We start from the raw sequence: 15,820 nt of genomic DNA on the forward strand, positions 1-15,820 counted from the left end.
TATCAGAAGCCATTCCCTCTGAAGACAGAAATTATTTTGTCTATTCTTGGTTTTTCGATGTTGAACGTTATCAGCCTTCTCAGCTGATGACTCGAGCCAATCTGGAGTATCTTCTCTGCAGGGTTCACAGCAGGTTCAAGTATTTTCCGTAACACAGTCCTCCTCCATCTATTTCCTTGTTTGTTTGCATAAACTGCAGCGCAGCTAAAGCATCAACCACGTGACGCGGTATCTCTTGGCTCTATCCTGATTTTTACAGGCCACATAAAAAGGCAAGAAGCATGTTCAAACCTTCTTGCTCAAAAAGCCTCCAGACCCAGGCTGAACATTCACCTGCATACACAGCAGTGCAGAAAACACTGTGGCATGGTAGCTGAATTTCAAGTTGACACTGCATGTGGGATATGACCTAGTGTGTACTAAAAGAAACAGAAAACTAGTTACTGATTTCAGTGGATCATACTTCAGACTATCCTTGAAATCCTTACTCAGCAATCCCTTTTGAAGAAGAGTATTACCATTGACAGAATAGAGTTGGCAGTATGAAGAGTGTAAATACAGGCTACTATTCAACACAAGAAGAAGGATGTTAAAGAGTTTGAGCATGGGGGGAAAATACAAGTAATAACAATAAAATTTTGATGTAAAGAAACACCAAAATTAGTTAGCTTCTTTAGAACTTCTGTACCATCCAGGTAACAGAATGGGGGAAGGGGACAGGAGAGACAAAGAGGGCAAAAGAGAGGCACCACAAGTTCTCCTGGTCGTGATCCCAGACCAGGAATACCAAGCGTTAACAAGACAGCGCTCTCCAGCACTTCTCAGCTTTGAAGTGCTGACTGTTATTTGGATGTACGTACATGCTGTATCTCAAGTGAAGGTCAGCAGCCAGGATTAACTGATGATATAAGCAGGACTGTGAAATTGGATAATCAAGAAACTGTGCTGAACAACAGCACTTTAAAACAATCAGATGTCAAGCAAGACCCGCCTCGGCCTAGTCTATACTGATCCTAGCAAGAGTGGGAGCTGGTGCAGAGGCACACACAGGAGAAGAGAACAAGGGAAGGTGTAAGAGGCAGACAAAACTACCCTATGACAGCGCTGTCTTCATCATGTTGTTCCACCCCCTTCCTGTTAGCACCCCTGAGAGCCATATGCACACGTTAAATCATATGAGAGGACTCAGGTTCATGCCTGTACTAATGCACAGCTCCACTTCCCACAGATCACTATCACAGATAGTCCAGCACTGCAGTCCTTATCTGAGACTTTTAGGCATGATTGTGACTCTAGCTGCAAAACCATTGAAAAATAAGATAGGCAAGTTTTAGGAAGCTTCTCTACAGAAATGATAAGTAATAATTACATGGTAGGTAGTCTAGCTTTATCAATCACAGAAGTTTCACAATAAGATTAGAAGTTTGATTTTCAGTGATCTGTTCTCTGTCTGGCTTGAAATTCATTCAGCACAGAACAAAATAAAAGATATTCAGCAATATATTTTACAGAAGTAGATAGAATTCTTAAAGACACCTCATTAGGCACCATTTTTATATTTTGCAGATCACTGCTGGAGAGCTCTAGAGGATCTTCACAACAGCAGACAGAATTTGGGCTCCAAATACTATTACTACTGACCACTTCTTGACAGGCCTAGTCTCTTACATGTGCTCTATGGTCACATGAACGTTAACTTACCCTTCACATAAAATTTTTCATGATTACTAAATAAAAGATAAATCTAACACCACAGCTTAAAATGCAGGCACAGCCTGTAACATACAAAGATAACAGGTAAATTGGCATAGCAGTTCTGGTTTAGAAGGTCAAAGTCCATTTAACACAAACACAGCTGTGTCGATTTCTAACACACTCTAGAATATCCTTAGAATAGCCCATCAAGCAACACTCCAAACAGTACTCCTGGAACATATAGCTCTAGGTTTAGGGAACAAATATTTAAGTTTGTAACTAAATCTAAATGTAGTGCAGTGATCTCTGAAGCAACACTTCTCCCCTAGATGAAATTCTGCATCAGAAGAACATTATCAATGTTATTCATGTCTTTGTAGCAAGAATGAAACCAAAACCCAACTTTGGATTTCAGGACCATTCTGGTCTGCTGGGCTGTTGACAACTTTAGAGACCAAATATGTAGGTTTTTTTATTTTTATACATACACACATATATAGGTGGATAGATGGGTGTGTGTGTGTGTGTGTATACTTATATATAAGATATTTTTCAGCATTTCAGAGAAAATCAATTACTTAAGATCATGCACAAAAAGATGAATGGAGGGCTTCTTTTCTTCTCAAAAACTTTGAGCTGTTTCTCTTTTGTTAGAAGGCATTACTGTGACTTTTTAAACTGACTACTTATGTTTGCATTCCTGAGAGCTTTCTACAATAGGAACTCTCTTGCTCCTATTTTTGTGCAGCCAAACATATTAAAGAAAGAAACTTTAATTAGGAAAAAAGCATAGACAAGTTTAAGAGTGTTTTAATTGGAGATGGCTAAAATAGTTCTGCTTATCTGCAGGCCTTCTTGAACAATGTTTGTTAGTAAACATGCCTCTAAGGCTAACGAATCCATTTCCACTGAAGTGAGAAAGAACTAGGCATAAAGTGTCATGCTGCATTCACAAGCCAACTATAGCTAGCCAACTGCCACAGGAGTACTTTGAAAATAAGGAGAATTTTTGTTCTGTGAAGAAAAAGCAGCATTGAGTATCTTCACCTCTGAAGCAAGGATATTTGGGATGAGTTTAATACCCTTTTTAAAAGTCAAGTCCTTTCTACAACATTACTTTTGAAGGTCAATAGCAAAACTAGCTGTTACTTCAAAAATACCGCACCAGGTAGGAATGTTCATACTCCCAAGTCTCTCTCCCATGAATACATTTGCTACTATGATAGCTGGGATGCTTCAAGCAGATTCCAGAACCTCCAAACGTTAATAATGTTTGTATGCAACTACCCTCCCCTCTCTTACTAATGCTAAGCTATAGCTGAATGTCACAAGTAAGGGGCTGTGTGGAACAGCTAAGCAATCCTGCAAAGGGCACAGACCTGTTCCATTGCTCCTTTACTCTAGCGCTGAGGAGGTAATCTATGCCTCTATTTAGCAAGCATGGATTACCTAATTCTGTATAGACATCATATGAAAAAGCAGCCCCCTCCACTTATTTCCTGTCCTACAAGAAGAGGAGCTTCTTTTCCCACAGAATCACTGAAGGGACATTCTGTGAAAGAAGGTTTAGTCTCTCCTATTTTTCTACAGGGCAGCATTAGAGTCTGCTATGATTAGCCCGCAGATGTAATCTGGTGCGTTTGTTTGATACAAAAAGCCTCAGAACAAATCACCCAATCACAACCCAGCCTCCCAGCATCAGCTTCCTATTCTTTAAAAAACATTTTGTCTACACAATTACACACTTTACATGCTTGCATCCAAAATACAATACTGTACTAATATGCACAGACAAGCAAAATACATATAAACTGAAAATGCAATAACTTCAGTTTAAAAAGCAAAACACCAACTTTTCTTCCTGAACTTACTAAATACCAATGTGTTCTGACTCTGTAAAGTTTCCAAGGTAACTAAGTAATGTCTCTGACAGCTTAAGGTTAGAGCTTACACAGTCTTATAATGTTTAATTGATGCTGTTGCTACGATCAACTTCAGCCAGTGCATAAAAGGAGACAAACACCATTTCAGGTGAGCAACACGCAGTCTGTAGAGGAAAACGCACATGCAGAATGGCAGATGCCATTCAAGCAGCTATTTTGAGTTACAAAGGTATCTAGCGATAGCCAGTAATTTTGCATTTGAGCGTCATTTTTGTTGGCATTTTTGTTGTTATTATTGACCAGCTAATTAAGTGGATATGAATGTTACTTTTTACTTCCCTTCTATTGGTACTATTGCTTAGTCAGGTTTTTCTTCTGCCGTTACCATTCTGAAGGACAGGCACAGTCTCCAACTTATCAGAAATCAATTACAACGTCTTTACAAAGGTATTTTCAGAGTCTAAATTTCAAATTTGTAAAAAATTAATCAGGAACTCTGATTACAATATGAATAAGGTTTATATAAATGTCAAATTTTCAAGCCACTGCCTCTATCTCTTTCAGCATTATCTCTTTACCATAACAACAATGGTGCATGGAACAACATAACTACAGAAGTATTCTAAAGAGTACACTTGAAGAGTATTTTAAAATGTACAAAAAGGCAGAAAAAACTAAATCAGGAAATTTACTTGAATTAGGAAAAGCTCTGCTGCCAAAGCCTTTGCTAAATTTGGCTCTGAAAGTTCGTTCTAGTTACAGAGTGTAGTTACAGCCCAACAGGCTAACAAAAAACTTTCTCCTAGATGATGAAGTCTTGGGAAGCAATCCAATTCCAAATGCTTTACTACCAAATGCAGACTAGCACAGGGCATACTGCATAAAGCAAGCCTCATCTAATACAGGGTTTATGCACCTCTAAATTAGGCATTGTGAAACCTAGCTTACAGGCACTGGCCTCCAGAGTGATATGAAGATTTCTGGGTGAGGTACCTGGCGATGCTTGAGACTTCTGGGCTCTCCATTCCCATGCATGGGAGAGTTGGGCACCCCAGAGGAGCTATGTAAAAACCCCAGACATTAGCCTGGCACTAGCTAACTGAAAAGATTAAAATAAAATAGCATCAATAGCACAACAAACATTGTCAAATACCCATCCTGCTCCATAGTTCAGGCAGACTCAGAACTATGAGAAGAGAGTCTCGCAGTTCTCTCCCAAATGAAGGCATCAACAATGATGCTTTGGAACTTGTTTTATTTTAGTATCTGGAAAATGGAAGAAATAGTCGTGCATAGACTTACATTACCAGGGTGGTATACAGCCGCAAGTTCAGGATACCGGTTTATGCTACCTGGACAGTCTCTGTATGAATTGATTGTTCCAAATAGCTCAACAATGGATTGGTGGTAAAAATACCAAGCCAGTCCTAAGAACAAAGAGGAAGGTCTGGTAGCATGGTCCTATCCCGAAACTAACTGGCCTGGTTGTCATCTACAGTGTGGTATTGGTGCATGTGCTCTCTTTCTGGTCTGCTGACTTCCACCTGTGGAAGTTTGAACAGATGCAATAAACTCTTCTGTACAAAGTGGCACATAGCTTGGTGGTCAGCCCCTCTTTCCTGGAGGGTGAAAAAGCGTTTCAACGTTATCAGACTAAGCGTTCAAACTATCATGTTCTAGCACACCTGCAGGGCTTCTACTCTCACTGTGTTTTAGAAAAACATGCCAACTAGCACAGATTACTTTGACAGTGTGCCCCAAAACACTGACAAAATCATTCACAGCTGGATCTTGGACAATCCAGAGACCAGAACTGTTGAGCATGTAAAGCAGTCTATCCCATTTACAATTCAGAGATAGCAAAATATTATCTCCTCACTGGTCAGCAGCTGCTGGTTTTGCTGTGGAGTACTCATTCGGAAGGAGGAAGCTTTTGATACCTACACTGGAGAGAAGGCCAGTACTGTCAACAGACATGAAGCAATTTTGAATAGCCTAGATACAAAGGGTCATATGAAGTCTACACAAAGGAAAAAGGTCATTAAATGGTCAATAAACTCTGACATTTCATTTCCAGTAGTTGTGAATATGAAGAAGCAGTTCATGTCAAGTCCCAAATACATATGGGGATTACAAAGTTACAAAGCCAGCACTGAGAAGAGTGAGACATTTCAAACCAGGCAGCAAGGCAAAATTGTCGCCAATCTCTCTTTCAGAACCTTTTCTTCAGAAAGTTTTAAGAAAACTATAATCTTTTGACAGTTTAAAAAAAGCCCACTAGTAGTATGGACAATTTTACTGTCTAACCATGCAATTCCTGTTTAAAGGGACTCACAGTGTGAAATTGCTGAACTGTAGATAAAACCAATTGCTTACATAAGCTTCAGCACCCAAAAGGAAAAAAGGCAGCAACACAAAAAGAAACTTTACAAAGAACTTCTGGGAGATCCCAGAGCTACAGACCAGCAAGTCCTACTTCCACAGAAAGTAAATTGGTAGATACTACAATGGAGGAGAACATAAAAAGACACACAGATAAACAGGATATACAGAGGAAGAGCTGATGTGGCTCCTGCGGAGGGATGTCATGACACATAGATCTACCGAGTTCTGTCAAGAGTCAGCCACCGTGCAGATAAGCATGACCTAGTTGATATAATGTACTCCTTTTGAAAAAAATCTTTTAATAGAATCCCTCATCAAAAGCTCTTAAATTAGCTAAATTCTCATGCAATAATGGAGGAAACGCCTTCTGTGAATAAGTAACTAAATAAAAGACAGAAATCAAAGGGTAAAATAAAAATGATTGCTTTTTACAGTGGGGAGATGTTATCAGCAAGCATCTCAAGTACCTATTTTGCAGTCTGTGCTTTTGAACACATCCCTAGTAGAAAGGAGCAGGCAGTAAGGTGTTTAGCTGGAATTGTTTTGTATTGCCTGCAACCTAAGCATTCCTCACTCTCCTCACACCAAAGTTCTGCTTGAGCACATAAGCACTAATAAATGCACATGGCTATATAAAAATATGCTTCAAACTAAAGCTACAGCCTGCTCAGCCTTCTTACTAGCCACAGAATACAGACAGCAGAACCCGAGTCCCCACTGAGCCCAGAGGAAATCGCAAGAGTGTGGGGATTGTCCTAATTCTTCATATTTATTTAACATTTGAATGACTTATTTAAAACCCAAAGGAGCAGGCTTGTGGTCTAAAAGAAATCCCTTCGCACTCTGGTACTTGACTTTATTCTTGAAACAAAAAAACATTTATAGCATTGCATCATGTGCTAGTTATTCACCTCAATTTTTAGCTTCTGCTAACCTTCCAACTCTACCTAGGAAACCACACTACCATCCCCGTAAAAACCGTGGCTTTCCAAACAGCTCAGCAGCACTGGTCATCATCAAAACTCACTATTCTGAAAAGGTGAAATGGCTTTTGGCTCATGAACACCAGCATTTCTGAGAAGTAATTCCATTCCAATTTTATCTTTTAAGTAGTTAATTAACTGAGGAGAAAATGAAAAGTGAAATATTAAATTCCCACCAATTAATATTTCTAAAAAAAAGATACTCAAATAAATAGGAAAGAACATGGCAGAGAACGATGACACAAAACTACTAAGGAGCAAGAAGAAGGTAATTTAGCTATCTAAATATTTAAAACTATAGATAATTATTTGGAGTTGTTTATGTTTGATTTTACAACATGAAATACACTTAACTACCTTTTGTTAGCAAGTTGTATTAAATATTAAATCAAGATCACACTGTTTATTCAGGCTCTGGAAACATTCCTACATCTCCAAAACAAATTCATGTAGGGCTTGGTCTATGATGATAACTGTGAGAGCTCGTTTATTTTTATAAACTGTTGCTAAAGCACTGATGGACTAAAAATAAATTCTGTCAAACAACGATACTGTATTCTCAATCCGTAACAAACAAATACTTTCCATAGATCATCCAAATCAGGAGAGTGAAAATGAACTGTTATTTCTGAGAAAGAATAAATAAGGACTTGGTAAAGATAAGATTCAGAAACATCTAGAGTTGTTAAGACACTCAGCGGCGGGTGGGTAAGGCATGAATGTTTTAACAGTCTTTGTTTAGAATGATATATAGCATACATGTAATGTTGTTTATAGTTTATAGAAAGACTCCTGGTGGCTGACTCCTAGTTTATAATTTTCTAGACTGGCTGTAGGCTTTTTTTAGTAAACTTTGAGAGACTGTGTGCCCTCTAACTTTCAACTTGAAGGCTTTCCTGAATAAAGCCATTTCACTTGCTCTTGCTCTTCTGAAGCTCAGTGCCTATATGCCAAGTGTTGCTAACTTAGCTGCTCCTGGGATATCAAACACAATCCTACAATAATCTCTACTGAATGGTCTCTACTTGTGTCTTAAATTTGTTCTCACTTGTGATTTAACATTACTGAAGTAAAGCCTCCTTTATGAACTTTTCTTCAGTGGGGCCAGTTTTACTATTTAAATTTTGATAATGACTTCTCTAGAATGTTTTCATTGTGCAGTTTTACCAAGTTACATGTGAACACCTGAAATCCTGCTATTTAGCTGCATTAGATCTTTATTACTCTTTCAACTATACATTGTTGCAGAGTTGAACTTTCCTTTCTTGATGTGAAGATTGATATTGCAGCCTACTGGTATAGGTATATTTTTATGTCTTGCTTTGTATTCACTTATGTTGTCCTTGTGTCCTCTCAACTCAGAATTTCCACTAGACTTCTAGATGTTATCAAACTTCTCAGATACAGTATTACTCCACAAGGTCTCGATTCACAGAATCACCTAGGTTGGAAAGGACCTTGAAGATCATCTAGTCCAACCATTAACCTAGCACTGCCAGTTCCCATCTACACCATATCCCTCAGCGCTATGTCGACCCTACTCTTAAACACCTCCAGGGATGGGGACTCCACCACCTCCCTGGGCAATCCATTCCACTGCCTAATAACCCGTTCTGTAAAGAAATACTTCCTGATATCTAGTCTAAACCTTCCCTGGCGCAACTTGAGGCCATTCCCTCTTGTCCTATCACTTGTTACTTGGTTAAAGAGGCTCATCGCCAGCTCTCTGCAACCTCCTTTCAGGTAGTTGTAGAGGGCGATGAGGTCTCCCCTCAGCCTCCTCTTCTCCAGACTAAACAACCCCAGTTCCCTCAGCCGCTCCTCATACGAATTGCTCAAGCATGTCTAGAGAAGGGCAACGAAGCTGGTGAAGGGTCTGGAGCACATGTCGTACGAGGAGCGGCTGAGGGAACTGGGGTTGTTTAGTGTGGAGAAGAGGAGGCTGAGGGGAGACCTCATCGCCCTCTATAGCTACCTGAAAGGAGGTTGCAGAGAGATGGGGATGAGTCTCTTTAACCAAGTAACAAGCGATAGGACAAGAGAGAATGGCCTCAAGTTGCACCAGAGAAGGTTTAGACTGGATATTAGGAAGCATTTCTTTACAGAACGGGTTGTTAGGCTTTGGAATGGGCTGCCCAGGGCAGTGGTGGAGTCCCCATCCCTGGAGGTGTTTAAGAGTTGGGTCGACTTAGCGCTGAGGGATATGGTGTAGTTGGGAACTGTTAATGTTGGGTTAATGGTTGGACTAGATGATCTTCACGGTCTTTTCCAACCTAGCTGATTCTGTGATTCTGTGACTCAATTCAATGTCCCTTTTGTAGTGAGGGGCCCAAAACTGAACACAGTAATCGAGGCACGGTATAAAGTAACGGCATCCTTGTCTTTTCACTCCATTACATTTCTGTAATTTTGAATTTGTTCTTTCTCACTGCAGGGGCAAGCCCTGTTTATTTTGGGGTTTCCCCCCCCCCAAAAAAACCCCACATTACACTTATTCAAAGACATGCATGAGATTTTTTCATTTAACATCCTTATCTAGCACCATGACGATTTCACTTTGTGGTTTTATTTTCTCCCACAGGCATAATTTGTATCTCATTCTTTACTGGAAATGGAGATGTGTGGTACATGTCTTCAAAAGATGTCCCTGTTCAAGTCTGCGTATTTCTCAGCTCCCGACAGTTTTTTCTCAGATCTTAATTAAAAAATTTATTCACTTTGTACACTAACATTCCCACTTCGCTTTTTGGAGCCCCTGTGTGTGGACACTCCACTTTCCCCAAAAGAATCCACAGTGACTAATGAATTTACACCCACCTTTCACACATGCTGAAATCCCAAATTCTCTTTTTTCAGGTTGGATCTCCAAACCTGAAGAGTATTTCTGAGAAAACTACTCTTAAGTCACTGGACCCACACTTTTTATTTGAAAGCTCCCAGGATTTTTTATCTCCATCTCCCAGTGTTCTTATCAAAGGAAACAAATCCTCAAAGCTCAATTTCCAGTTGACTACTGTTTCTATGAATGCAATTAACAGTTTGGATTTTTTAAATTCATTACAGACATTAATTCCAAAACTTCAGGGAGTGTTCCAGGCTCTGTCAGCTGGAACACTATTGATTCTTCGGAGTAAACTCTGAAAGGAGAGACAAATGAGGAAATATCTGGCAGAACAAAATGCTGCTGTAGCCTGCAGAAGCTATAGTAAACTCCAAACAGAATTTCTCATAGGATCTCCTTGTCAATGAGGAAGAGAACAGATTTGACAGCAAAGTGATGCCTATCATCTCCATTACACACCCATCTCTGCCAACTCCAGGACCCCAATTACCTTTCCCTACTCCCTCCTATTTGGCTGCTTTAGATGAAGAATCTCTTGGGTACTCCTTCCCTGCACAGCCAATAACAGCTCAGCACTTTGCTCTGATGGTCAAAGTGTAAACTCAGCAAGAGACACTAATCAGAGTGCACAACCCTCCAACTGGTACCAACGTGTAACACCATTTACAAGTCATCCACCAAAATGGTGAATGTGTTCAATTAAGAAAGAAAATAAGGTCTGTACAATTGTGCTCTCCCTCTCATACACATATCTAATTCTATCAGTGTCACTAATTGAATTAGTGACTTAGCTATTTCATTCCTTTTTTACTAAATTTTTGCTGCAGTTCAGATTACACAGGACCAAACAAAGCATGGATAGGAGAAAACATGATCCGCAGTTCTCTTGATATCATTTAAGTCACTTGGACAGAACATAATGTTTCATCAATGCAAAACACAATCTGCTCAATGAATCAAAAATCCACACTCAGGATTGGCTTCCAGTAAGGAAGGACAAGCCATCTGAAGACTGCACTGAATCCTCATCTTATTTGAAAATGGGAGCAAGGTAAGGCTTTTCCTTTGTTTCTAACTGTCTTAGTACCATAATGGCATAGAAAAAACAACACAGACAGATATGAATTCTGTGGCAACAGACCACTGAAAATCAAGTATATTTTATATACTATTTTAAATTTACCCTCAACTGTAAGTGATGATCAAAGCAAAATACCAATTAAGAATTATATTTACAGAACACTCATAAGTCTATTAGTTACCTGAATGACCCTGATAGCCCATAGCTTTTAAAATATAGCTTTACTAACACAGAGAAGCACGGTCTATGTAATACGCATCATTATGGATTATGTATACTGTGTAGATTTGCTGAAGTTCTTACAGTTCAAGTGAGACAGGTCAGTTTCTCAGCTGTTCCAAACCATATTACCAGCTGGACAAACCATTTGTGGCCATTTCACATCCATGGTCCACTAAACCCTTGTAGCCATTGCTTTTCTTCCTCCTCCTTTGAAAAGAAACAGAACTGAAATTCTGTGGGTGCTAACATTGAGTATTATCATCAGAAACAGCAGAAACAGAGACCTATCTGCAGCTGAAGCTGCAACACAGATGAATGAACGGAAACTATTCATTAAAAGGCTAGAAGGAAAAAAATCATTATTTAAAACAGTTACTATGTACAACATGCTGTTTATCAGGAGATAAAGAGATTAGACAGACTGCCACTTTGTACTGAGACCTGTAACATGGGATGAGCATCATCACCTGTAGGCATTGTTAAAAGGCACTACTCGTAACATATGCTAGATATTCTGAAACAAAGAACATTCTGTGCCTTGCAGTCACTAGTTCCAGGCAGAACGCACCATACTAGGGAATTCAGAAACACAAAGAAGCCCCTGGATGTATTTTACCTCTATAAAGAAGTCCAGTTCTTTCAAATTAAGTGGTTTTTCAGAATTAAAGTCGTTATAAATCCCATCTGGAAGACCATTTTTATTAGAAGATCTTAAGAGCTAGATCTTATTTTGGCAGCAGTAGCTAAGACAAAGGGCAAAGGCAAGCCTCGGAAAAACTGCCTCAGCTAAGACTGCCCAGTGCTTCCTACTGTAACACCATCTCTTCAGTTCTTATAACTTCACCAAGCTCTAATTGTTCAGACTAAAATTTTCCACGCTGGACTTTTTCCAATTTTGAGAGACATTTTTCAGAGTTTTTTTAGCCTCTTCCAAGAAAGAGGTTAGGGAAAAATACACTGCTCTTTACAGATTAATGAATTGCACTGACCCTTCCAGCAACTTGAGAGCCCTAACTCTTCAGAACGGGTGGGTCACTGAGTACATCTTTTTGCCAATCCTGGGAAAACCTTCCTGAACTTGGCCAAGTGTTTGTACATACTGCTAATTTATGCACACAGAAGAGATTTAGATTTTAGCAACTCATTGATCACCCTATCCAAACACTATGCAGGAGACAGGGAAGCCATGCATGGGGGACATAAATGACTAGACAGACTGAAAGTGAAAGATGCACAAATGAAGAGCCAACATAAAAGCAGAATTGGTTAAGTGCCACCTGAGCACAGAAACTAGGATAAGGGGTAGTAAACAATAAAGGTTGGCTGGTAAAGAAAAGGGGTGGAGAAACAACAGCAGGAGTTTCATCTAGGACAAAATGCAGGGGGGCAACAAGCCAATTCTGCACATTCCCCTCAAGAACTGGAATGAAACCCCAAATTGCTGTCTAGCAGACAAATGGTGAGACTCAGTATCTGCAGAACCCTAAGTAATACATCCTATTTCCCTGTGGACTACAGAGAAGATAACTACATACTACCCCGCTAAAATAATACTCTTAATTCAAACTACAGAGGTCTGTTGGATTGGAAGTTATCCATCCTGATAAAGAACAACATCTGTTTTTTTCCAACATATTTTTCAAAAAGCCCCTAAGAATTTACAAGTAATAAAACAAAGTTTAAAAAAAAGCAAAGACTGCAAAACGAAGCGCTGAAAGTCTTGCAATTTTAATTAGGCTTTACTCTGCATGCATTTTATGAGGAGTTTTTGAAGACACAATCACATACTACAACTTTCATGAAATCCCTGTTTTCTTCCCAGGAAACAGTGCTCTGAAAGTAAATTAATGCAGCACACAAAAGGAAATGCATTCTGCAGACCTCTGTCGCCGAATTTAGATGCTGTGCAATGGAGGAGGCAGGAGTTGAAGAACAAGAAAGATGACCCTACAGATGATGCAGCTAAATGCTGCACATGAAAACTGGTTTTATCCCTGCTACTGATAAAATCCTTTGGACATGGCAGGAAGTCTGGGTAACCATCTTAAGACCACAAGATACTCTCAACCTGCAGAAGAACTAGGTATATGCTTGGAATATGAAGGGCTATTAGAGATGGTAATGTGAGAAAAGGAATTGACTGTGTTAGTGCCTCCAAATGAGTGACAAAAATGGGTGGTTACATTTGTCTTCTTTTAGCTCATCCAAGTAGAAAATACCATTATCTTCTCAGTCTGTTGTGAAATTAAATTATTTTGTAGAGAACTAATGAAGACGTATCATTCGTTGAATGTAATTGTCCACACCTTAAAATTAACTTGATAGAGTTTGTCGTCATCCTCTTTTAACGTCTTTGCCTATACCTATGGAGTTCCAGCAGAGCAAGCAACTGCCAAAGCTGACATCAACTAGAGGCAGTTGGGGCAACACCAGGAACCCAGTGGTTCAGATTACAAGTCGTCACTCTTGTGCCTTTTCTAAACATTTTATCCCTTGAAGTTGCATGATGACCCAAGTGCATTTCATAGCTTTCTGCCATCTCTCCACTGCCTTACTCCTTCACAGTCAGAGGTAAAACACCCTCAACCCAATCAGAGAAGAACAAGTCTGTAATATTTAGGAGACAAAACCACATGGGACTAATATTCAGTTAATCCTTACCTCATTTGGTGGAACAATAGCAAAAGGCTGGATAACAGCTGCCAGTGGTATGCGAGCCTGTTTGGCCATATCTGAAGATGACGGGAAGCAGTAGGTAGTACATCGGATGTAACGAGGGCTGGCGTGGCCTAGAACAACCCAACATAGCATGCAGAATGAAAGGCTGTTAGAAGGAACCTGCCTGTCCCAAACACAAACCAGAAGAATCAAAACAACATAAAGCAACAAGTGCATATGCTAAGTTAAAGATATGCTTTTCTTTCCTCCCATGCAAGCTTCTGTCCATCTCTCCTCTTTATATGTCAGCCCATTGCCCCTCCCTGTGAGTAAATCTTTCCTTGCTGTTTGAGTTTAAAGCAGAGATTTAAACACATCAAGAACAAAATCCACAATTATTCACAATAGGAATCTCAATAGAGATTAGTTTGAAACGCATCATATCTAAGATCTTAAAAGAAAATAATATGGATGAAATCCCCAGTGGAAATGCCAACACTGTATATAAAGAAATGCTGCAGACTAATACCTATTGTTAAGACTGCTCTAATGAGCTAGCTCTGATTCAGAAAATGCCGTACCTGTGTGAACATCACCATGCTCATTTATCTTGCAAAATATAGTGTGCTAAAATCATCAGACCACTTTTTGTAGCACATATAGCTCAGTTCCCTCAATTAGAAACTGTTCTGTGCACTGCAGACAAGAGCACTAAAAGGCAACAGGAGTTCAGGAAATCAGCTTCCTTATGCTCCTCTTTAAATCATCAAGCTGCAGCTCTGCTCAGTTTTTTAAAGGCGTTTCTTTGTTCATCAGAACTGTATTACCCCATTCTCAGATAATGCCAAAGAATGTTGATGTGCTTGTACATTTTACACAGTTTATCCAAGCACTGATAAATTAATGCTGGACTAAATGATACCATCAGTTTAATATCTATTAAAATATCAAGTCTGCTGTCAAGAGCAACACATGGAACATTGTTCTTCCAGGCTCTAGGCAGAGGCAAAAGCAGATACACTGGCAGAAGGAAAAAATTAATTCAACTAGACATCTTGTACACTGGCCCTATCACTTGAACAGAATTTTCAAAAATTTGTATCTTAAAGCATAACAGTGCTAGTCTCATTGCTTCTTCTAATGTTCATCTTTTAAAATTTCAGAAGAATTCAAAAAGGATTTTCAACTTGAAATGTAAAACCTTGAAAAATTTTAAGTTAAAAAGAAAAGTTGTCTCACTATTCATATTATTACACAGGTCAGGAAGGATAGAGGAGGTGTTAACCAGAGGTGTAAGAATTCAACTCCCACTTACCCCCTCCTTTTTTTTTTTTTTCTTTGAAGGGAGCTTCCCATTTCATGTTCAATTTAGAGTAAGAAGCACAATTTTCAGATGAGAAATTTGAGAATTCAGTCTTTTTTTAAAATTATATTCGATTTCACCTAGAAAGACTCCCAAATCAGTAACAAGGACAGTTACCTTGGTCTTGGATTACACAGTCTGTGGTGACAAGAGGAGGAACCTGTCCTCTTGTGTTTGTAGCATAGATCTGCCCTCCCCTAGAAGCCTTATCATTTTCAATGACTTGAATCTGATGAATAAGAAGCAAGAACAGTATGAGAAAGGTAAGCCATGCATTCAGTTACATTCATAAACAGTTATGCTAACATCTACACTAAGTAACACTATCAACATTGTCTAACACAGAGGTACTAGAAACCTATCACAGTACAGGCTTCTGGGACACGTAACAGCTAGAAAACTACACATACAGATGAGCGGTGTAACTCATTTACAGCTGCAGTCGCCTGTTGGAACTCAGGGGTAGCACTACACGTTGGGGTGGATCAGACCTATATACAGTGAACAAATGAGTTATTTAGAGTAAGTATATAGACTGCTGGAAGGACAGACCTTTACAAGAGAGGCTAGCCAGCAAATCGAGAAGACTAATGGTGTAAATAAGTCTTTGTTACTGAATCCAGCCTTCCATTCTCCCAGATCAAACTGAAGTGCAAGGTTGCATCACCTTACTCAGATGCCATATACACCAGGTTATCTTTTGTATGA

At 39.3% G+C, this 15,820-nt stretch overlaps 1 protein-coding gene across 3 annotated transcripts in view; it reads right to left on the reverse strand.

The window, feature by feature from the left end:
* The window catches only part of SEC24D (SEC24 homolog D, COPII coat complex component), a 58,125-nt gene that overhangs the window by 26,031 nt on the left and 16,274 nt on the right, over nucleotides 1-15,820 (reverse strand). For all 3 annotated transcript variants that reach the window (XM_074823555.1, XM_074823556.1, XM_074823554.1), the window contains exons 7-8: nucleotides 15,230-15,341; nucleotides 13,753-13,880 (exon numbers count right to left, since the gene is read on the reverse strand). In XM_074823555.1, the coding sequence (XP_074679656.1) occupies nucleotides 13,753-13,880; nucleotides 15,230-15,341 (240 nt within the window). The remainder of the gene's footprint in view (nucleotides 1-13,752; nucleotides 13,881-15,229; nucleotides 15,342-15,820) is intronic.

Source organism: Strix aluco, chromosome 4 (genome assembly GCF_031877795.1).
Source record: "Strix aluco isolate bStrAlu1 chromosome 4, bStrAlu1.hap1, whole genome shotgun sequence".
In the NCBI taxonomy this organism is placed as follows: Eukaryota; Metazoa; Chordata; class Aves; order Strigiformes; family Strigidae; genus Strix; species Strix aluco.